The sequence below is a fragment of the Suncus etruscus genome, chromosome 5 (assembly GCF_024139225.1).
Source record: "Suncus etruscus isolate mSunEtr1 chromosome 5, mSunEtr1.pri.cur, whole genome shotgun sequence".
NCBI classification, from domain to species: domain Eukaryota; kingdom Metazoa; phylum Chordata; class Mammalia; order Eulipotyphla; family Soricidae; genus Suncus; species Suncus etruscus.
In genome coordinates, this window is record NC_064852.1 from 111,776,462 (window position 1) to 111,801,269 (window position 24,808).

Sequence of the window (24,808 nt, forward strand, 5' to 3'; positions counted from 1 at the left end):
CCTCATGGCCTGAACTAGACTAGGGGGCGGGGCCAGGCCCACATGGTGTGATTCTCCATCATTCCCCCACAGGAATTCAGGTGCAGGCTTGGCTGTGGATGGGCTTGCTAGCTGCTTGTTGTATATATGCCATGCATACTTGACCCTTTCAAAAATTGAGATCTTCATGCCACTGAGTTGTGTCATTGAGAGAAAAAGGGAAAAAAATCATGCCAAATCATTTCGAAGATATTAAGTGCCAGAAGGTCGAGTAATGAAAAGAAATCATTTGCTATTTTTAATGGTTCTTTTATTGCACTTAATTTTTTGTTGCTGTAGTTCCTTCTTCCTTTAGTTAGAAAAAAAGATACTGAAATAGTTCTTTTTCATCCCATTTAGTGACAGGTGCAAGAGGTTCTTTGAAATAAGTTCCCCAAAGGACAGTTTTCTTTGCCTCATCCCTGTCCCCACATCTGTAGTTTGGTAGTCATGACCACTCTGGGTTCTTGTGTATAGAATTCGCAGTTCTGGAAACAACACTGCAAGTGGGTCATACCCAGTGTCCCTGTGAGCAGAGGGCTTTTCATCCAGTGCAGCTCAGATGGGCCCTTGCTGGGTAGGATCAAACCTCCTCTTCTTGACATTTCTTCCAGAGTGCGTCAAAAAACACACAAAGATGCAAGGAAAGAGAGGGAAAATCACAATGTTAATCAAATCTTGTCATAAAAGGGCTGATGATGTTGACATTAACACTGGTTCCAGAGCAAAGTAAGCAACTCACATCAAGGCCAATTATTTTTTCCCAAATAATATGAAATTGAATAGAACTGCTCTTACTTTGGAATATCTTTACAACTCTACCAGAGTACATATCAAAGAAGCTTCCAGATGCTCATCTTAAGTCTTAGGAAGCCTTCATAGCCCAGTTTGTCTCTCTCTTATTTCAAAAGTAAATGACGCACTTCATTTCAACAGCTTGAGCTCTTCCATGTAGGGAGCTATGAGGAAGACTAAGGAGTGTTTGATTGACATAGTCCCCTTGATCTGAGAGTATCAGCAATCAGCCTTTTTTAGGGCAGCTACAAACCTTGCTCTATTGTGTTACTGTGCTACCTTGGGCTGTGAGCTCTTACCCTGCTCTGGAACCAGCATTGTTCATACCGAGCAAGCTGGAAAACAGAGTGCACAGTAAGGTACTACACTCCAAGGAGAGTGGACACAGGCTCAGGTTAGTTAAGCAAATGCAGCAGATTCAGTTTAGTAGATTAAGCAAGTGAAAAGGCCTTGTTGACAATGTCCAGTCTCCTAAAAGGTGGCTCCTGTGTTCGAAAAGAAGAAAGAACCAGCAAGACACTACAAAGCCACAACAAAAGTTGGTTGCAACCTCCCCATGATCTGGCTTCATGTGTGGCATCAAGCAAAAGGGCTCATGCATTTAGTGTGCGCATTGGCCGGGTGCTCCACGTCTGCCACCCAAGCATCATGCAAACTTGGAGATGAGGATCCCCAAGATCCCACCTTCCCCTGCCCACGCAGGGTCAGGCAAACACCCTGACATCCCTAAGGACCAAAATGCTTATGATATCATTCTCTCCCTCCCCACACAGGTCATTCAAAATTAAAACCAAAGACCCAAGTTTGTAAAGCAGCGGACTGCAGTTACTATTTTTTTTTACCAACATAATCTTAGATCACTTCAAAATACAACACATAAATGTGTTTTTCCTTTGACCATTTTTGAAGCTTTCACTCAAACAACTCCATCCATGATATAGGTATATGGCAACATATTAACAGGTAACCCATGGCAGCACACTATTTCCATCACTGAGTGCTCCTTTCTCCCCCATCTCATTCTTTTTCTAAGTCCAGATTCTGGAGAGCACACATTGCTAATGGAAACCCAGAAATGGAGATGAGACTCAGAGAAGTTCCACCAAATACCCACAGCAGAGTGAGTTTGCTTGAGAGCACAAGGTCTGCATTACCAGCCTTGCTCAGAGGCCTTGAAGGTACAGATGTAAAGGGTCAGACCAATAGTCAAGAGAGGGAAAACGTGAGCTGCTTGGCTTTAGGAAATAGTCCAAAGGATGAGGAAGCCCAATCTAGTCAACTATTGCATGGCTGAAACTTAGAAAGTTCAACTCTGACTCCTCAAAGAAAATAGATAGAGGATAAGACAGAGTCAAGGCAACTGACATAACAACAGCTACACTCAAAATGACTTTGCTCAAATTCAAAGCAGGTTGGAGAATTACTCAAACCCAAGATCAGAAGGCAGTCAGCAAAGTTTGAGACTCGGAGTCCCAGGGTTGCTAAGGTTGATTTGTAAGACTTAAAAGGGGGGAAGTGTGAGGTAAATAAAGGTCTTTGTAATAGTTTTCATTTGTATCTGTTCTTATTGCCTGCTTTCCTCCCTCCACTGGGGGGGAGGGGTTCTGTTTGGAGCTGATAAAGGGGAGGCAGGAAAGCTGAGGGAGGTAGCTTTTTTGGTCTGTGGGTGAACAGCTTGTAGTTTAAGTTTCTTGCCTCTTAACACCTTCCTATCTGTCTGTGTGGCTTATTCATTGCGGACTATTACAACCAAAACAGCTATCTTCTATCCTCTCTGGATAGGGGATATGGGATGCCTATTCCCTACATGGAGACATTGGACCAACCAGACAGTCCAACAACAGTTGCTCTTGGTGTGGCAGCTCTCTCTGGGGCTGTGGTGAGTGCTGAATGGAGTGTGAGCTATATTAAGGTGTTTGAAGGGCCCTGTGGTACTGAGAAGTGACCTCAGTTCTGCCTCTGTGAACCTTGGGTTCTGTCACTCTGAGCTATGCCCAACAGTGCTGAGGAGGGACCAGGATTCAACTCAGGGCCCTGAACCCGCTAGAAAAAATTGAATTATTTACCCAGCCTTTAATGGTTTATTTTCTACTAGAGATATAAAATACTATTTCAGCCTGATAGGACCTCCAGGGTACAAAAAGTTAAGCTCCTTTAAAAAATTAAAGTTAAAGCCTAGATTCTATTTTGCATAAAAACACTTTTCAACAGAGTGAGTGGGCTTCCAGGTCAGATCGGGGGCCTCTGTCCCTTTGCTTCATACACTTGTATAGGACAATGAACTCTGAATACCAAGAAGAACATCCAGGACATTCATTTCCTCCACTGACACTGAGTAGGGGCAAGGTAGAGCCCTGAGATGAGAACAGAAAGGAGTGTCCCCAAAGCAGGCTAATTCCAGGTTTCTCCTTAGTAAATTATGAAGCAACAGTGAGACATTGTCTGTTGTAAGCTGTGTCTTCAGGCCTTACTATGTGAAATGTCCTTCTGTTCAATTTTAGTGGAGAAGCACAAACTATCTTGAGTGGTACTTTTTGCTTTTCTTCCACAGCTATTTCTTCTAGTGCCTCTTTGATTGAAGAGGCAGATAATTATCTCACCATAATATAATTGTCTTTTATCATTATCATTATCTTATTTATCACCATAAGATAATTGTATTGGTATTCTGGACCACTCAAAAGTGTTGCACAGCTTAATCCAGTTCTCATAAATTGTTTCACCATTTCTAAAAAACTTGATTTTTGCCTATAATAAATATTATACTACACATGAATTTATAGGCTAAAAACAAAACTCTTTAATATCAATAGTCATGTAGAGTTAAAGGCCTTTAGATCTTCTTTAAATATATCTATTGACTACTCTCACCTTTTAAGCTTTTCACAAAGAGTTAATACTCTCCACCAAGAATTTCAAGGCTGAATTCATTTTGCCAGGAGGATTACTCAAGGTACTATATCGTATCTTCTCTATATAAAAGCAAATTATTCCATTGCTTATATCTATATTCCTATATTCATAATTAGGGAATATCTAATAAAAACTATGCTTAAGGCAATAATTTAAATTCTGTTTATTTGAAAATGGAGATTTGAAATTCTCCTCACCCATTGGCTACTGTTCTTAAGCCTTATAAAGATGTCATTAAGATGAACTTGACTTCCCCCAATGTCTAAAGAAAGTAACAGCTCCAATAACCCACTCAAGTAGCATTATTATTCAAACTTGGTTAGAGGATCTGTGTCTCCATGAGTCAACCAGGACAAGTTTGCAATCCTCTGTACCATAAACCATTGCTTTTTCCTGTAGGCGTAGATGATAAGAAGAAAAAGGAACATGAGGTGATTATAAATAAATGAGATATGAAGAAAATTAGACAAATCTGTGTACCAATGGCCTATGCTTATTTTTCACAAAAATGTTCAGAGAAATTCAAGTTGCTATGTTGTAACTGACATACTACCCAATATTTCAGAATGATCTAGAAAAAATAATCAAATAAAGCATGTTTTCAACTTTCTCAGTAATTCTATACCCTTATTTGCGGAAATCTGTTTACATTTAATCAAAACTTTTAGACTACCACTCTGCTAAAAAAAAGCCATCTAAATTTCTCTTCATTTTTGAATATAATAACCTTGGTAAACCCTTATCATCACTTTACACACATAAACATGCACACTCACACATACATGCACACTCACAAGACTTAGGCTTCATAGTAATGATTTCAGAGGAAATATGTCTTAAGAAAATATATAAAGATAAGCAGATAATATCAGAAGAACAATTACAGATGTACTTCTCAGACCAAGACAGGTCATACAAGGCATGACATTGTAGACTTAAACTACTCGGTGATACTCAAAGAACTCAAAGATGGCACCCAGAATTGAAGCAGCACTTCCCCCTGGAAAGAGCCCACAGCTCCCCTTAACGTAAAGATTTATGTGCCTACAGATTCTTCAGGCCACTTTGAAACTTTCTTGGGGTATTTCCAGTAACAATATTATGATACTATGAGCAGTTTCTAATTCTCAAGGAAAAGTTTGTATCTTGACATTCAACTAAAAGAAAAAACTGAAGTATTTTCAGTTCAAAAAAAGAAATGGCTAAAGAAACTGTGGTGTATATATGGCTAAAGAAACTGTTGTGTGTATATACACAATGGAATATTATGCAACTGTCAGGAGAGATGAAGTCATGAAATTTTCCTATACATGGATGTACATGGAATCTATTATGCTGAGTGAAATAAGTCAGAGAGAGAGAGAGAGAGAGAGAGAGAGAGAGAGAGAGAGAGAGAGAGAGAGAGAGACGCAGAATGGTCTCACTCACCTATGGGTTTTAAGAAAAATGAAAGACTTTCTTGGGATAATAATTTTCAGACACAAAAGAGAAAAGAGCTGGAAGTTACAGCTCACCTCAGGAAGCTCACCACAAAGTGTGATGAGTTTATTTAGAGAAATAACAACATTTTGAACTATCCTAATAGTGAGAATGTATGAGGGAAATAGAAAGCCTGTCTAGAGTACAGGCGGGGGTTAGGTGGAGAGGAGGGAGATTTGGGACATTGATGATGGGAATGTTGCACTGGTGATGAGTGGTGTTCTTTACATGACTGAAACCCAAACACAATCATGTATGTAATCAAGGTGTTTAAATAAAATATAAAAAAAAGAAAAAAAGAAATAATTAGACATCCTCATCATTTCTAGCTTAATCCTTTCCAGAACATCCCCAACTAGTAGGAAAACTTTATCATTCAGCACACACCTTTTATTGCAAAGAGCAGTTGTTACTTCACATTTTGTCTAAATAGCAGGACTTGACCATCTAAGTAAATGCCGGCCCTGGTATAGCAATCAGGACTCAGCAGGAAGAGAGGGTATGTCTCCTGATAGAAACTCGTCAAGTTACATATCTTAGCTCGATTCCAGCTTCATTATTTTGTTTCTTTGGGAGCACGAAAAAAATCTCTTTCTGCCACTGTATTTTCCTTTCTACAACTGTTTCCTTTGAAATAACCTCTAGGGTCAGAAGGCACTGGAAGGCCTTTGACTCGGCTGTCCAGCAAGGTTCTGCCATTGCTCATTAAATGTCCATCTTCCCTCCTACTGTTCCCTATTCTTTGATGGTTCAACATGTCTTCAAGACAGAAATAACAAACCTGTTCAGGGCCTAAAGCCACTTACATACACAGTGATAAAGGCGTTTCCATTGTACCCAAAAACATGCAATCCAAGCTGTGAGCTAAGCCAGGCCACGGTTTTGAGGTCCTGCTACAGAAAGGGGTGACTCTGACAGTGCAGGTGATCGGATGAAAATGAACAGAAACTATAAGCTTCTTCCCAGACTTTCCAAATTTAGATTTTCCAATGTTAAGGTGGTCTCTGCCTAGGCATCAGCCAAATTTCTTTTTGAATGAATGGAAAAGATTCCATTGTTTATTACTAAATTAGATCACAAAACCATGATAGTAGGACTCTTCTTTTGTACAGTTATAAGCTATAAAGAAAGTATTCTGCTGGTACTAAGCCAACAAAAAAGTATATTTGTAGTTGAGTGACAACTCACTTTCTAAACATACCTTGTTAAATGTCCTGAGAAATTTAATGGCAGTTGTCCATTGTGTGCATGTATTTTGGAGAATGTACTAACACTAAAATTCTTATTCCACCTACTTAAAGGTTACAATTCTCCAGAGGAAAAATAATAGCCTTTTTGATAATACCTTTCCTAATTGAAGATACTCTATAATGACTCACAATCTTAGTATAATAAAAGAATTTGGAGAAAAAAATTAAGTTTATTTTAGGCATATTCTGGTTCATATGTATTCTATTTGTTTTTAAAATGAAAACTTTAGCTTATCTAAATATATAAAATTCAGTATTCCAATTATAATAGGAAGCTCATAATTAACTTTCTTTTTGAATAATTCTGGTCAAAACTTTCTTCTACTCTGATATTGGCAAAGTGGCTTTTAAATTTGAGTAATGATGTTATTTCCTACTTAAATTTATAAATCTCTAAGTCTATAGATCTTATTGGAACTTAATTCATCACAGATAATATCTAGCATATTAGATACTACCTAGAAATCTTAATATAGGAATCTAGTAACCACAAAATTAAAATACATTAAAAAATTCTTCAATTAATCTGAAGTATGAAAATATCCAAAATAGATAAAAAGAAAATAACTTTTTCATAATTAAGATTTATTTGTGAGTTATCTGGTGTGTTTATTTATGCAAACTTGGATCAATGTACAATCCAAACTAAAAGGTCATAGTGAAAGCCCACCAAGCCTCCGGTGGCACCATTAGCAGTTAATTGGAAGAATCAAATACATAAGTTTCAAACTTCAGCTACATTCATTTAGCTGGCTAGTTTATTTAAATGAAATTAAATGAAAACATTTTCAATATTTTTGTTACAAAATAGAACTTTTCAAATCACAAAGCTATCTATGTACTGAGTAAAAAATAATGAAATGGTTATTTGGGTGGTCAAATTTCAAAATGCCAACAGGACAAAAAGCAGTATTAGACAAAAATGAGGAATTTATATTTCCTTATTTCCAACTTCATTCTTTCCTGCACTATCTATGTCTCAGAAGCCTGAATGACTCCTAAAACCTTAAATGTTTTCTCTTTTAAGATCTTTCACTTGGTTCTCCTTAAACAAGAACGCAGACATTATTCTTTCCATGTTTCCTCTTTTCTCACTAGCCTGAAGATGGCCGAGTTGTCATCTCTTCTTTCCTAGCCTATTTGTGAGTCAATCTTTTTGGACCAGTTTTCCTTTGACACTTGAACTCTTGTAGCAGGAACTCAAAACTGGGTTATGTAAGTAGAAAAGAGAAGTGCCGAGCTACCAAGAAGAAAACATGCGCTGTTGCTTACTTAAATCCCCATCCTGTACCCCCAAGGACAATGGCTGCTACCAGGATGGCACCAGCGATGGAGCCTATTATGAGATTGGTGGCACTAGGACCTGTGGCAAAGGATCATGGGAAAAAAGTTATATGAGCCCATCACTTCAGCACCACAAGGGAAGAGTAGTTAAGAGGTTGTAGGAAGTTCATTCTTCTCCTGCATAAAATATGGCTAAACATTTTAACTGCCTTATTTTTTATTTCACTTTTTGCCCTTTTAGGAGGGCACATCCAGCGGTGCTCAGGGGTTACTTCTGGCTCTCAACTCAGGAATCACTCCTGGCAGGCTCGGGGAGATTGTTTGGGATGCCAGGGATTAAACACGAGTCAGCAGGTGCAAGGCCTTACCCATTGTGCTAGCTCCATGGCCCCCTGTTTAAATGCACTTTAAATGCAATGTATAGCCATGGATTGGCTATGAATGCCTTTAAATCTAAATATTTTGCACTGTTGACAACTGAATTTATCGATTATATCTTTCCCACAATTATAAGAACACATGACCTAGTTACTATCACTGCATTTCTTTCGTCTTCTTCCCTTCTCAGTATCATGAGTGAAAAGCCAAAGAAGACCTAAAGAGCATAACTACATTAGAATTAGTCCCATCTGACTGGCAAATGAGGTCATGAAAAACATTTTACTAAATGAGAACATCTACAAAAATTCCCACTAACATACACCTGGGTGTCTGCTAAATTTCTTATTCCCAACTTTTGAGATAAAATCAAATTTGAGAAGTCAGAAGGAGGTTCCCAAAGTCTAATCTCCCTTTTAAGATTTTCTCTGAAAGATAGATTGCTTAACTGCATAGTTTCTCCATTGGACCATGGAGTTCCAAAGACAATATAAGAAAGAACTCATTTGGGGAACTTTGAGGAAAAAAATTCCTTGAATTCAATTGGAATTATTTTAACTTCTCCAGTTATGACTGAGAAAAATGGAGGCATGGATATACATTCTCTCCACACCTGTGAAAAACACTGTAGTTCACAGTTTTTAAGCATAAGCATCAATGGAATCTTGCAGAAATATTTCTTTGCTCTTTTTAGTATGTTTTGGGTGGCCACCCCCTGCTATACTCCAGGCTCTGTTCTTTGATTCTGTTCTCAGTAAACAGTCCAAGTGTTGGTTGGGGACTGGCCATATGCAGGGCTGGGAATTGAACTGGAGTTGGCTGAGTTCCTGTATTATTTTTCCAGCCCTACAAATAGTATTTTAAACACCATTTCCTTCTGGGTGCTAGGATATAGGTTCGCTGTCACTCAACAGTAATATATTCTTAGGTCTTTTACTCTCCATACCTGTTCCAGAAGTCACATGTTTGATTTCAAGGGCTCCTTGGATGGGCAGAAACATTTATTTCTGTGTAAATATTCTCTTTTCTGCTCACACTGGTGCCCTCATCTGTGTACATAAGTGTCACTCTGAGCAACACCAATGCTGGGGTAAGCTAACTGTCACTCAGGCAGCAGCTGTGCTTGTGGGCCTGCTTGGAAAAACCTCGGCCAGCTACAATAGGAGTCTTAAGGATTTAGTCTCTTTACACTCCTGGACTTGTAACATGCTCTTAATCTAAACACTGAAATCCTATAGACCACAAATTTGGGCATTGTTTAAACAGAATACAACTCAGAATGAGCCCCAGGGCACAGAAGCTTTTTAGCTGGAGTATATTAAGCACTTACTATATCAGGTGCAGTTCTGAGTCTTTAACAAATAGGACTTCATTTAATCCTTACAAAACCTAGATGAAGTAGGAACTATGCCTCTCTCTGACAGGTAGATAAAAAATCTGAAGTTTCCAGGAATTAAGAGTGACCACAGCAAGACCCGAACATACATTTGTTTGATTCTCAAGCTTATGCTCCACATGGAGGGTCACCATCCAGGCAAGCCCCAGGCCAAATCTGGCACTGCTGCCTGTGTGTAGAGAAAGTTTATTAAAACACAGATACAGTCACTGTGTACACCGACTTGACATTACACAGCAGAGATATCAGGTTGTAGCCAACAACAGCCCATGGACTGAAAAGCCAAAATGATTTATCACCTGGCTATGGTTGGAGAGTTTGCTAATTCCTGCTTGAAGGACACACTATGCCTTTTTTATGGAATTCTTCCCCACATTTTCAGAGTCCTAATTTAAAAATAAAATTGAGAAATATGTGTATGACTATCCATCTTCTGAGTTAAGGATTATTCATATTTTACCAGCTCATAAAACCATGATTTGGAATCAAAATATAATCCAAGCAAAATTATTATTAATAAATTATAACTGTAAGTGATATAATTGAAATAAAACCAAAATAAAACCTATGTTTATAAAATTTTGAATTACTAAGTGATTGTGATACTGCCTCACAACCTACAAAATGACTAAGAGGTACCAAAACAATTTGTGTTGTACTTTGTGGATATTGTACTTTATTTTTTAATTACATGTATGTTTTGAGCTGTTATGACAAAATTTAAAACTGTGAGGAAAAATGTAAAAATCAATATATATAGCACTTAAACTATAAGTAATAAATATTTTATAAAAATGTATATAATTATGCAGACTTACCTGTTAAAACAGAAATGACCATAAATCAACAATACTGGAAAGAATGGAATCAGGTCTGGTAGCAAGGACTATTTTTACAATGAAGACCTTGTTTTTTACTTATTTGGGGATCCAGGAAAACATTAAAATACAGCTCTTCAATGGAACTAGAAGATATTATCTTAAATGAAATAAGCCAGAAGGAGAAGAAGGATAAATACAGGATGATATCACCTTTATGTGGTATTTAGGACAAGTGCATGAAAGAATGCAATAGCTTAAAGTGGACTGCCAAGAACTCTTGGCCCCAGGGTATAGTGAGAAGAAGAAAAGAAATTGAGTGGGGGGGGGCAGAAAGACAGATATAAATTGATGGGGATAGGGGCCAAGGGAACTCAGGTGTATGGGTGGTGATAAGAATGGACAAGGCTATTCAAATCACAGGGTCAACAATGATGAAACCATGAGACCCATGAGACTTGAACAACAAAATTAAAAATGGTCCTGTGATGATGGCAGGCTGAGACAAGGAGTGGTGGCATAAAATAGACTCTGGGCACATTGATGGAGGAAGGTCAGTCAACACTGGTGATGGGCTTGGTGCTGAAATAGTGTATGTCTAAGACTTAACTATGAATAATTTTTCAATCATAATGCTTTACAAAAAAACCCCATCCTTTCAGTTAGTACATGATGGCACATGGTGATTTTGGTCAAATAAAAAAATAGAATTAAGATGATTTTTTAAAAAAATTTTATCAAGAGGAAAATTTCATATAAATGTATATATAGAAATTCCCTCAAATAGACTATTACTCTTTACATATTCTAATAAGGATCCCAAAAGAAATTTTACAGGACCAAAATCTTGTTTTTGCTAACTTTCCTTCTTGTTAAAGACTTCACTTGATAACAAGTGTGGAGAAAGAAAATATGTTTCCCTATAGTTTCATTTCCTGGGCTCACTGTACTCTTTTTTGAACTCTGTTCTATGAGAAGATCTGAGTTTGCTCAAAGGCCTTTTCATCTTGGGCAGAGAAGGTTAAGAGAACCTTTAGCACAAAGGGGGACCCATGCATCTGCACCTCCTTCATTCATTTTCATGCCCAAGAATCCCAGTCCCAACATTTAAGAATATCTGTCTGTAGCAGCTACAAGAGACAACCAGGAAATGTCACCAAGGGAACTATATGGCTGTCAGTGATGAAGGTGAATGCTCGGTGCTTCTGGGACATGTTCCTAGTGAAAAAACAGCATGTAAGGGACCTTTCCCATGTTGGTAAAAGGAGAAAATCATGATAGTCTTCACGTCTTACAGACTAGCAATCAGGAAAGCAATATCCTATGAGAACAAACAACTATACTGAGAATGTAGACCAAGTATGGAGTGACCCCAAGTATGGAGTGGCCTTGGTGGGAGTTCAATGACAAGTGACATTCAAAATACTCATCCATACATTGGCTAAGTTTAATACAAATCCACCAGATAATATCTAACTTTTCCCTTCAGGAATTACATATTTGGATTAAATACCTTTTCATTCACTGTTGTTGTACTGTCTGTCTGTTTGTTTGGGGGCCATACCCAACAGTGCTCAGGGCTTACTCCAGGCTTTGTGCTCAAGGATGATTTCTGGTGGGGCTCAGGGGACCATACCTGGTTCCAGGGATCAGATTCCAGATTGAATGTGTGCAAGGCCTGACCCTCTGTACTATCTTACTTACTCCAATACCTTTCCATTCTTGTACTCCAGTTCCCAAAGACAACTCACTGGAATGAGTCCCTTTTACAAGAAAAATCAAGGTTGTTTTCTAAATCTTATTAAAAATTAAGCTGAAGACTCCAATTCACTCAAAACAAGTTATTTTCTAATTTGTAGTGGCTAACATACAGAACATGCACAAAAGAAAATGCAACTGTGGTAAGGGTTCATTGCATACGTGGAAATCTATTTGACCAGATAAACACTACGATTATTATAAGGATCATAAAAAATACTCAGATAACAAATCATTTGTTTTTAAAGAAAAAGAATAGGCCATTTTTTAGACGTTAAGAAGTGGAAAAACAATGGAAGTTTGGTTTGGATGTAATCGTGAAGACAAAATAAGCACCCCAATAACACTGTATGCCCCACATTGTTCCAGACAGGAGTAGGTTCTCCATCACACAAGACAATCACAGGACACAAACACATTCAAATCACAGCACAAGTTGCACTACCACAAAAACACCTCAACAAGACAACACAAGGGGAGTTGATATTCAGGGAGATTCACACATAAGGAACCAAACAAAAACACTTGGAAACTCAGAAAGATGCTTACTCTATGCCCCACCCTGTGCCTCCAAAAATCACCCCCAGGGCCAGAATGGTGCCAGCCACGGCCCCTATGAGCCTGCTGGTGGCCAAGTTCACTGTGTGGAGGGAAAAAAGGGGAGACTTTTTAACAGAAGAAACAGGATTGCACATTAATTTCACGAACATACAAACAGCCATTCAGAAAATGCTTTGATAGGCAGTTAAATATTGAGAACTCTGCTTTAAAATCTGAAATTAAAATTAACATACAGACGAAAAATATTTGAAACTACTTTCCAGTTTTCTTTCAAATATCACAAACCTTAATTAAAAACATAATCCCCTAGAAATATGTATAAACATATGCATTATTCAATTGGAGCAATAATTCCTACAAGGAATGAGGTAAAAGTTAAAATGTAATTTAAATTGCAGAACCGCAAGACTGTTTTACAAAAGTTAAAATCATCAATTATCAGCATACTTTCTATTGAAGTCACAGAATGGAGACATGCTGAAGAAAAAAAACCATCTAAAAATCCCTTATCAATCTATTTTGTCAACATTCTTACAAATTCAGAATAGAATATCTTTAAAATTAAGATGCATTTTCTTAAACCCAGAAAGTCGTTTTACTTGGAAAAGAAGCATATTTCAAGTAACTCTAAGTTTTAGAGTTTTAGATACCTAACTTTTAGGTATCCTTGATCATATTTGACATTTAGAATTTTGTTTCTAGTCTCCAGTAGGTAAACTGTACTGATAGGAAATAAGGGACTCTGGGAATCTAAGAACTATTTATATTCCTTCATGGTAGCAATTACCAGTAAGAAGCCAATACCTAACTGTGTGTGTAGCTGTCTTCCACTGAACAAGAGCCCCAAGCTTGCAGGGGGGCTGGATATCAGAGTTGGAGAAGGCAGGCAAAGTATTAGGGTTTAACGTATCTGAATGTTGGTGGGCAAAAAACCATGGACATGCATGCAATTTGAGTCACTTTTGTGAATCAAAAGCCCTGGTTTCAAATCAGTTTACCAATACATCAGAGATTCTGTGATGTATAATAAGCTCTATTCTTGATGCTTGCTCAAGTATATAATTCCAACACCACACTTAGAACCTGTTCACCCACCTACCTTACTCAAGGACCCAAATGTTACTCTCTTTCTAACGCTTCCCACATAACCAACTCAATTGTGTAGATAAATTTTCCCATAGTGTTGCCTTTGGCCCTTTGTTAATATATTGATGTGTGGCTTTTAAGTCCCACCTATGAGAGTCATTGTGTATTGTCCCTTTCTTTTCATACTAACTTACTCAGCATAATATCCTCCGATTCAATGTTGCTGCAACTTACATGGTACTGTTCTAAAATGTCTAAACATTTTAGTTTACATATAAATATTTGTGTTTGTTTGGGGCCATACAAACATGCAGTGCTCAGGGCTCCCTTCTGGTTCAGGCATCATTCCTACTTGTGCCTGGAGAATCATGTAGGGTACCTGGGATTGAACCCAGGTCAACTCTATGCAAGGTAAGCACCCTACATGCTGTACTATCTCTCCTTCTTAAAGGAAGAATTTTAATATATATATAATGGTAAATTACAAATTTATAAACTATACTCCTTCAGAGTCTTATATGTAGAATTATTTCATAGACAAAGTCATGCTTTAGATATTTTGAAATTTAAAACCCTTTCTTTCTGGTTATTTATTTATTTATTTATTTATTTATTTATTTATGTGGGGGGAGAATGAGCCACACCTGGACACACTAAGGCCTAACTCCTGGCTTGTGCTTCTGGATTATTCCTATGGTGCTGGAGTTTGGGAACAAGATGTAATACAGGGAACTTGTGCCAGGGTCTGCTGCATGCAAAGAAGCACCTTTACCTACTATATTAGTTCTCTAGTCCTTTTCTTTTTAGAGAGTTTCTGAAGTAGAAAGGTGCATTATTTAGTCTAGATAATTCTGTCATTGCTGTAATTCTCAATGGATTCCAAGATATACTTCAATATATTAGATATATAATCAGATCTCCTTACTTTTTTCCATTCATTTTCTAAAAATAGAAATAGTACTTTTTAGGAGATGATTTCAAAATATGAAACATTTGAAGTTTAAGAAATCCTTATGTTTAAAATATATGTTTTATATAAATTTATATATATAAACATATATAAATTTAAATATAATATAATACATATAAATATAATATAATTTTATAAAATTTATATAATATAAATTTAAATATAACATAAATATATAATATATAAATATAAATTTCATATATATTTGAAGTTTAAGAAATCCTTATGTTTAAAATATGTTTTATATAAATTTAAAATTTATATAATTTCAGTGCAAATATGAGTTGAAAAAATATAAGTTCAGTTTTAAATACATTAGGAAAAATGTGAATAATGATAAATAAATTATCTCATACAACAATATAACTTCAGTCACTTTCCTTTAACAATGAAAAAGTATTATGGAGTTTTTCCTAAACCAAATAAAATAAGCTCATAATTATAGAAAAATATTAAAACTTGGTAAATCTTTGTTATTATACCACTGTGAAATCTTATCCAGATGCTACATGAGCATCATTACATATGATAATCATAACATTTCTCATCATATGAACTCCAAAATCAAAGTTGCAATATATACCTTTGATATATGCAACATCTACATATATGTAAATAACAACCATATAAATAAATATGTGAATATCTCTATATAAATATTTACATTTATGTAAATATGTGGATGGCATTTACATAGATGTAAATGTATAAATAATATTTCTCAAAGAATTAAGGCTGAGATATTTTTCTTTTAAAAATACTAAATTTTAATAATACAATAGTTTTTTTTTGGACAAGTTATGGGTGATTAGGAGAAGATGAAGAGAAGCATGGCTTGGGTGTTATTATTATTAGTATATTAGGAACAAAGAACTTCATAGTCAGTTTTAAATGAGGCAAGTACAATGGAAAAACACTAAACTTAAGATTATGACATCTTCATTTTATTCTTGGCTCTGTCCCTAAATTAATTATTACCCTATTAATTAAATGGGTTTTCTCATCTGTAAAACAAAGGCTCTGGTCTGAATTGCCAAACAAGGTTTAACAGCCTTTGACTCTGGAGATGATGGAGGGTTTGAGTGAAGCTTCCCATAAAGGACTCATAATGATATAATGAAAACTTGTGAAATGTTCTATTTCTCTTCCTTCCTCAAACAGTGATGCAAACCAGTAAGAAAGGGCCCTGACTGTCTTCCAGAATAAGAACGTTGCAGGGAGACCTATAGATTGACAAAAACTTATTAACACAACTTTCTCTGTAGCAAATGGGAACATTCAAAGAACTTAAGAGTTCAAATACCGTATTTGCTGGCGTATAAGACAACTGGGCGTATAAACGACCCCCTAATTTTGCAGTTAAAACATAGGTTTAGGCCTATATTCACTATATCAGACAGAATGTTCCTGTGCTGCAACTGTATGTACCACAGTGAGCCAATCACAACAAGCAAAGGTTCAAAGGTTATACTGTAATAGACTTCCTCTCTGACTCTGGCCAATCTGAGCAGGCTTTTGACAGTGTAGATTCGGGTCCAGAACATTGTCTAATTTGCATGCATAAAAAGCCTGCTTGGATTGACTGAGTTAGAGAGGCGGTCCGAGCAGCCTTGCAGTGATTGGTGCAGGCTCAAGTGGAAAATTTGTTTTGTGGCAATATTCAGACAATTTCCGTTTAGCGGCATATTGAAACATTTTTCGGGATATACTCGGCATATAAGACGACCCCCAATTTTCGGTTGACTTTTTTTTTGTTTCAAAAGTCGTCTTATATGCCGGAAAATATGGTATATTCAACCCTTGTAGAACTGATTCAATTTCTGTAACTGCAGTGGGAACCATTTGGGAGATGAATGATCAGAAGAGCAGTCAAATAAATGAGAATATAAAAAACACGAGTAAAGCATGTAATAGAAAAGCATTTTGTAAACAATCCTTGCTCCATTGCTATGTCCTTTAATGCTACTGCTTATTGTTTGTTTGTGTTTTTTTTTTTTTGCTTGTTTTTTAAAATAATTTTTCCCTAAAGGAGTGGGAGTAAATGCTCTAGCCTGCTTCAAATAGGCATCAACTGTGGATAAATATAGTGAGTACAGAGTGACTTCAAAGATATAACTATTGTAGATGTTTTTGTTCCTCCATAGGAGAAATTGAATCTATTTTTCTCGGACTTGAGAGTTGAAATGAATGAAATACCCAAATACGTAAGTCCATATTAGACATTCTCCAATCAAGTGGAGTCACAAAATTTGCAATGATATTTAGTATTCTGATCTTTATACAAGGCATGCAATTGAAAATAATTTATATCTTTTGTCAGGATAAAAGGTCACATTTTAATTTTACTTCTTGAATTTTTTTTCAGAATAGGAAACCCAGTGCAATAAAATAAAACAAAACAGATTTTAACAACTACTCACTCTATATGTACACCAAAAACTTTACAATATGAAGTACCATCATGTGGGTGTGACTTATGATATAAATATCAAGCCTATGGGTTATTTATACTGCCCAAATACTTCCCTCAGTGAGGAAAGCAACAACCCCAATCATTATGAAAAAACATATAAAACATGTATGAAATATGTATGAAAAAATACAAAAATGAAGCAATTTGATGAGGAAAAAAACAGCAAAACCTTTGTTGAGATCAGAAAGACAGTATACATCTTCCATGGGGCAGGCCTAGTTCAATCCACAATGCCATGTGATCCCTGGAGCAGAGCTGGGTACAACTCCAGAGGGCTCTGAGCACCTATAGTGCGGCCCTGGTCATGCCAGGAACTGCAGGCCCCTCTCAGAACGATATTATGAAGCCCTTGCATGGAAACTCTGGCCTGGTTGATCGAGAACTGCTAGGGGGAGGTTCCCAGAGTCCCCCCAAATATAGTAGCTTTACCTACAGCTGCTGAACTCAGCACCAAGAAAGAATTAATGGTTTCTATGTGAGGAGAAACCTGTTCTTCAGGACAATTAGCACAATTCTACTATCTCCAAAGGTGGGTGGGGTACTGGATTGCTTACTTTGTGCCAAGGATCTACTAAACAACAGACACTTAATAAACATCTTAGATAGACAAAATTGAATGTACATATCTTCTCCCTTACATCATTTGAATCAAAATATTAATTAAATCTGTAACAAAATAAATTCATGAAATTTGAATTTTGATTGCATAGCATTTTACTATTTAGATAGATATTTACTGTTTAGATAGAGGCTGAAAGGGCACAATGAACTAGAAAACAGAGATATCTAATTATGTGAAAAATTTCTAGCTTTTCTGAAAAATTAATAATTTATACTCTCTAGACTCTCTATACTGCATCTCTATCCTTAGATAACTATTTTGTGTGTGTGTGTGTGTGTGTGTGTGTGTGTGTGTGTGTGTGTGTGTGTGTGTGAGTTTGGGCCACACCCAGCAGCACTCAGGGGTTACTCCTAGCTTTGCACTCAGTAATCTCTTCTGGCAGGCTTGGGGGATCATATGGGATGCCAGAAATTAAATCCAGGTCTGTCCCAGGTAGGCCACATGTAAAGCAAACGCTTTACTACTGTGCTATCTCTCTGGCCCCTTGATAACTGTATTTCTACAGCACTACCACAGTAGAGCTCAGGGGATTATGACACCCTTGGCTGTATTCAATCTGGCTGTGTACACTGAATGTTCAGTGCTCAGGTCTGATAGGGGTCAGGGCACTGTGGTGCCAGGAACCCAACAGGGGCCTACGCACATCCTAGGTACATGTCCTACCACTTGAGAAATCTCAAGAGTCCATTTTTCCCAATTAAATCCAGATTATTAGTGAGCCATGAGGAGTCGAACCATTTCAGGACCAAAGGCACCTTGTCTCCCATGACTTGGTTGACCTTAATAAGAATAAAAATGGGGGTCGGAGTGGTGGCGCTAGAGGTAAGCCTTGCAAACGCTAGCCTAGGACAGACTGCGGTTCTATCCCCAGCATCCCATGTGGTCCCCCCAAGCCAGGAGCGATTTCTGAGTGCATAGCCAGGAGTTAACCCTGAGCGTCAATGGGTGTGGCCCAAAAACAAAAACAAAAACAAGAATGAAAATGAAAATGAAAACATGACATGCATAACGCAAGAATTAGAACCGAGGTTTCAACTGATTTCACTGGAGATGTGGGATCACATTTGATATGTCTTTTCAAGTCTTTTCTTTTATTTGAATCTCTGTTTTCAAAAATATGGCCCATTGCTTAAAAGATTAAAAGGTTCTATATAAGGGGCCAGAGTGGTGGCATGAAGCGGTAAGGCGTCTGTTTTGCCAGCACTATCCTAGGATGGACCGCTGTTCGATCCCCCAGCATCCCATATGGTCCCCCAAGCCAGGAGCGATTTCTGAGTGCATAGCCAGGAGTAACCCTTGAGCATGTGGCCCAAAAAAACAAAACAAAAAAAAAAAGAAAAAAAAAAAGAAAAGGTTCTATATAAAAGGGCACAAAAAGCAGCACAGACTTCCAGAGGGCAGTTCTGGATTTTCTGCTCCCTCCACAAAAGTTTTAGGGCATGAATGGGTCAAGGAATGAGGGATACAGTCAATCAGACAATAAATAATTTCACACTCTACCTAATCCAAAAGGACAGTTTCTAAACCAGTTCAGTTCAGATTATCTATTTAGCTGGAGAAAATAGCTTTAAGAAAGTTCCAGACATTCAGGGAAAAGAGATTTGGAAAGAAACCATGTTTCTCTCGTAGAGTCTAAATTTTCTCTTAACCTGGAGGTGTATCCAAGATTTTTTTTCTCACTTGAAATTACAAAAGACTAAATGTAAAATTATAATTGGTTTCCCCTTTAAAAATAGGAGAAAGGAAATAAACTGTGAGGGTGCGATTATGATTTTTATAAAATTTTAATAGCAAGAATATATTCAGCAAGTGCCCCCAAAAAGCGTGTGAACACATTCACTATTACTGAGCAATACACATGCACCCAAGTCAGCCTAATCCCTTCAGGAATTGAGGTCTAAAGAGCTTCTTGTGCTTTTAAACTTGCATTTTCCTATATGCAGAGTCTAAAAAGACATTTCTTGACACTAAGCAAATAAAATTCCTATTTTGCTATATATTTTCTTACTTGTGGAAGAAAAGCATGGTTTTGGGAGCAGCACTCCAGCAGCACTCAGGTGTTATTCCTGGATCTGCACTCAGGAATCACTCATGGCATGCTGGGGGACCATATGGGATGACTGAGATCAAACCCAGGTTAGCCACATGTAGAGCAAATGCCCTACCCACTGTGCATAACTCTGGCCCCATAATTTTATGAGAAAACCTAGAGGTTTTCTATCATTTGAAACAAAAGTACTTGATAAACAATTCAGTGGGTGCCTCATTCTTCCTCTCAATTCTAGCTCCTCAGATATATTTCTAGAGTGGCTCCATGTGTCTATTATATGACATATGCATGTATATCATAATATTGGAGATATTCCAGATCTTTGAAGATCGTAGAAGGGGCTGGAATAATGATAATCATGTCACGATAACATTGAATATTTCCACATGACAGAATGAAGGAAACCTCAGCATGACCTCTCAGGCTCTTGGGTCCCTGGTAAATCCTGCCTCCGGTCAGCTGTACAACTAGTCTCTGGTGCCTGCTTCAGCATTGAACCCTTCTCATCACCCACATGAGGTTGGATTTCTAGAAAGTCACTAAATGATAAGATTTTTCATTTCTCTTCTTTTGGGGTGGAGTATGGGGGCACTGGTAGGATTCAGAGGTTACTTCTGGCTCTTGTGCTCAGAAATGGTTCCTGGTTGGCTCAGGGTACCATATAGGATGCCAGGGATCAAACCCAGGTCATTATCAGGTCAGCCGCTTGCAAGGCAAATACCCTTACCACTGTGCTATCACTCTGGCCCCTTATCTCTCCCCTTTTTAAATGATGGAATAAAACAAAGGCCCAGATCTTTCATAATTTTCCTTTCTTTTGTATTTTTGGTTTGAAGGCCACGCCAGCAGGGCCCATGGCTTACTCTTGATTCTGTGGTTAGGGACCACTTCTGACACCATTCAAGGAACCGTATGGCATGCAGGGGGTTGAACTTGGGTCAATCTCATGCGAATAATATGTCCTACCCAGTTCAACCTAATAGTTTCCTTTTTTTTTTTTGGTTTTAGGTTTTGGGTCATACCCGGCAGCGCTCAGGGGTTACTCCTGGCTCTATGCTCAGAAATCACTCCTGGCAGGCTCAGGAGACCATATGGGATGCCGGGATTCGAACCAATGAACTCCTGCATGAAAGGCAAACGCCTTACCTCCATGCTATCTCTTCGGCCCCATCCTTTTTAAAGAATTATAATCCCAATCAAAAGTATGTATTACTTTCCTCAAGAGCTAATTCCTTTGAAAAGGAATTAAGTAGTAAGTATAAGAATTATGAATTAAAGAATCTAAGTATTAAAGAATGGCCGGTATCTCATAGTAGCCAAGAGGACTTATTTCTTGGAAAACTGGCAAGGCTTCGATGTAACTATAAAATGCTTCATATAAGGCCGGAGCAAAAATGTACTGGATAAGGTGTTGGCCTTGTATGTGGCCAACCTGTATTTGATCCTCTGAATCCTATATGGTCCCCCAAGTCTGCCAGGAGTGATTCCTGAGCACAAAGTCAAGAATTAACCCCTAAGAGCTGCCAGCTGCCAAACCCAAAAATAAATAAATAAATAAATAAATAAATAAATAAATAAATAAATAAATAAATAAATAAATAAATAAATTTAAAAATAACGTTCTTCATATTTGTGGCAATAGAAAAAGAATGATTTAAAGAAAATGAAAGGAATTAGAAAGAAGAAAATGTGATTATCTACCAATTTTCTAATCCCAACGTGGGCTGTATTTTATATATGATCTTCTTTATGATACATATTTTAATGGTAAAATGTCATACACCTTTTTTTTAAATCCATGAGGTTATTGTTATAGCACCATTGAAATGCCAATAAACCCAGTCTCCAAGGTATTAATACTGAAATCACACAAACCCTTGGGTCCTTCATCCTTGGGTGGGTGAAGGTTCCTAATGGGGTCCCGGATACTGCAGTCTGTCCCTGCCCAGGTGAAGTCACAGATGCAGGTGGCTTCATTACTACATACCTGTGAAGAAGAAAGAACAAGGGACCTGATTTTCTCTTGACTTTGTAGAACTCAGAAGAGACAGAAAGGGCAAAACAGAATCTTTAACAATCATTTTAATTTTAAAAAGTTAAGAAATGTCCATAGGGGCTGGAGAGATAGCATGGAGGTAAAAAGCGTTTGCCTTTCATGCAAGAGGTCATCGGTTCGAATCCCAGCATCCCATATGGTCCCCCGTGCCTGCCAGGAGCAATTTCTGAGCATGGAGCCAGGAGTAACCCCTGAGCACTGCCGGGTGTGACCCAAAAACCACAAAAAAAAAAAAAAGAAATGTCCATGGTTGCAAATCAAAGACAAAAGATAACAAAGCATAGAAATTGTTGAATGGTATTTTTTTATTTAACTATTGAAATATAAAGATTAAGTGGGAAAAATTAATCATGACTCATGTTAACTGCTTAATGGCAATGCTTCCTGGACAAAGTATTTTCTGAAGCAGCTGTTCTTAAGAAAATACTTGAAAACCCATATGCTTATGATGTTAACAGATAGTAGGCTGAATTGCACTGTCAGAAATGAAAAACTGGGATCTGGTTACCAACACATTGCCTGGCCTCTCCATACCCAACACCAAATTATTTTTAGAAGTAGCTATTTGGTATTGACAAGCCAAATATTGCCCCCTAACGTCTCTCCCACCATGGTTAGCCCTTTTCTCTCAGTCAAGCTGACTAAGGACTGTCAAAGAATGTATTGGAGCCCCAGCAGCTGGAATGAAATTGCAATTTAGGTAAAATGAGAAAACCAACTACAAAATAGACATGTAGATCATGAGCCCCTTCTCTTCCTGGAAGATACTTTCAGGGACAAATTGCTGCCTATAAGAACTTAATGTATTAGTGCACAAACTTTCTAATCTGACATATAATTATAACCATAATTATGACTATTTGTGATACTTTTTTTAAAAACATGAAGAAGTGAGTATCACAAAGGAGAGAGAGAATTGAAGATCTCTTGATAGATAAACTCTATGTTTCAGAGCAAGAACTTAAGTAACTGAGACATTTCCCCTACACTTTCCTTGTCCCAAGCCACTATTAAGCAGTTGCTAGATACCAATGCTCATGATTTTGGTATGATATCTCATGAGTCAAATCCAAGATAATTTCTGGTCCTCAAGTACATGCTCGTGGGCCCAGGGAAGTATTTTCTCCTTGGTCAATCTATGATTCAAACAAACCTAAACTTAGAAGCAGACACGAGGCTATGTGTTCCCTAGGCCTGTCTATCTTGTCTTCACACCAACCCTTTTCTCTTTTGCTGTCATTCTTTCTTCATAGTTCTATTTTCCATGTCTAAAGGCTAGTCCATGCTTGACAATTTTCCCTTATGCTAAGTTCAATTCAAATCATTGTTAAATTTTAAATATTAAATTTAAGTTTTCCAGGAAGGTGCTGCCCAGGTGCCTTGCCCATTGAATAATGTGTTGAGAGAATATCTTCTCTTTTCTTTGGTTGACAGTGGCCTAAAAACAACTAGACACTTTTAAACATGTAATTGTGTATTTAATTCCTTACAGTTAATTAACAGGACACTGTATCAGTCATCCAAAATCTGTTGTAATGTGATCTTGTACATATAGATGCCTGGTATACATGGTGCAAGCTATCAGTTTGCTTGGAAGTTGTAGGTAATTTTGGATGGTACAAAGTTTGTAATTATATGGGGTTGCTTTAGGATCCTTTTAGAATCATAAGAATTTTCTCCCATTCCTTAGATGTCAAGTTTTATTTAGGGAATGTAGTGAATAAAAATAAACAGTAGTCTTAAGAGAAAATATATATTAATAACACAGATGGGTAGTGTTTTTAGTAAATATAAATAGTAGAGAAATCAGAATCATCAGCTCATAAACAAAAAATAATAGTAAGGAAATCAGAATCACCAACTCATAAACAATGGCAAGAGTTACACAGGAGAATGACTGGACAGGAAATCCCGGAACTGAGAAGTACAAAGTCGGATACTGAAAGGTTGGGCTAGGACTCTCAAGTCTACTTACCCCATGGCCTGAACAGACTTTACCCTTGGAATCAAGTGGGCAGCTGCTCATATTCAAGGCCTGAATCTGTAGGCACTTCCGATCTAAACACATCATGGAGGGGCCACAGGGTGTTCCATCTTCCACATAGCCCACATCTGTGTCATCATCTAGAACCACATGAGCACCACTAAAAGGAGGAAATGTTCACACAACTATTAGCACCACACTGAGAAATTGGATCCAGGGTCACAAGGTTTCCTTATGGAAAGATAAGTGGCTTTTAGGGACATGGATTTCTCCCAGCCTTCCCCCACTTTCATTGCCTTTCCCCCTTTATCCCATAATTAAAAAAAAAGGAAAAAGGGAAATATTTTCATGATATATATAGCAAGTACATTCATTCTAAGTCTTTACTTTTTTATTCTTTTAGATGAGCTTAAGGACAGATGCTTTTAGTTTTTTTAATTGCTTTATTTAAGCAGCATGGTTACAAAATTATTCATTGTTCAGTTTCAGTCATACAATGTACACCATCCTCTTTACTTTTCTTTGTTTCTATTATTGGTTTTTGGGACATATTCCAACACTACTCTTTGTAGCTACTCCAGTCTCTGAGTGGGAGGGTTACCCCCGGTAGTGTTCCTGCCAGTGCTCAGGACTCAGTTGCTTGAACTTGGGGCTTGAACCCGAGTTACCTGCATGTGAACCAGGTGCTTAACCATGTCTCTAACTTATAAATATTTTGGGGAGGAGCTATGCCCAATTGTATTTAAAGCATACTCTTGGATATGTGCTTATTCCTACCAATATTTAGTACAGGGGATGAAACTGAGGTTGGCTCCATGCAAGACAAACACCTTAATCCTTATACAATCTCTGAGTCTGACCCCTAAGCCTTTCAAGGCTACCATAAGACTTAAGCAGCATTGTTTACATCAGAACAG

General features: G+C 37.5%; 1 protein-coding gene across 1 annotated transcript in view; it reads right to left on the bottom strand.

The window, feature by feature from the left end:
* Positions 1 to 361: 361 nt before the first annotated feature.
* ADAM23 (ADAM metallopeptidase domain 23) overlaps positions 362 to 24,808 on the bottom strand; it is a 215,444-nt gene continuing 190,997 nt past the window's right edge. The window contains exons 23-26 of the mRNA XM_049772905.1: positions 23,883 to 24,051; positions 21,727 to 21,838; positions 7,728 to 7,818; positions 362 to 625 (exon numbers count right to left, since the gene is read on the bottom strand). Coding sequence (XP_049628862.1) covers positions 577 to 625; positions 7,728 to 7,818; positions 21,727 to 21,838; positions 23,883 to 24,051 — 421 coding nt within the window. The 3' untranslated portion in view covers positions 362 to 576. The remainder of the gene's footprint in view (positions 626 to 7,727; positions 7,819 to 21,726; positions 21,839 to 23,882; positions 24,052 to 24,808) is intronic.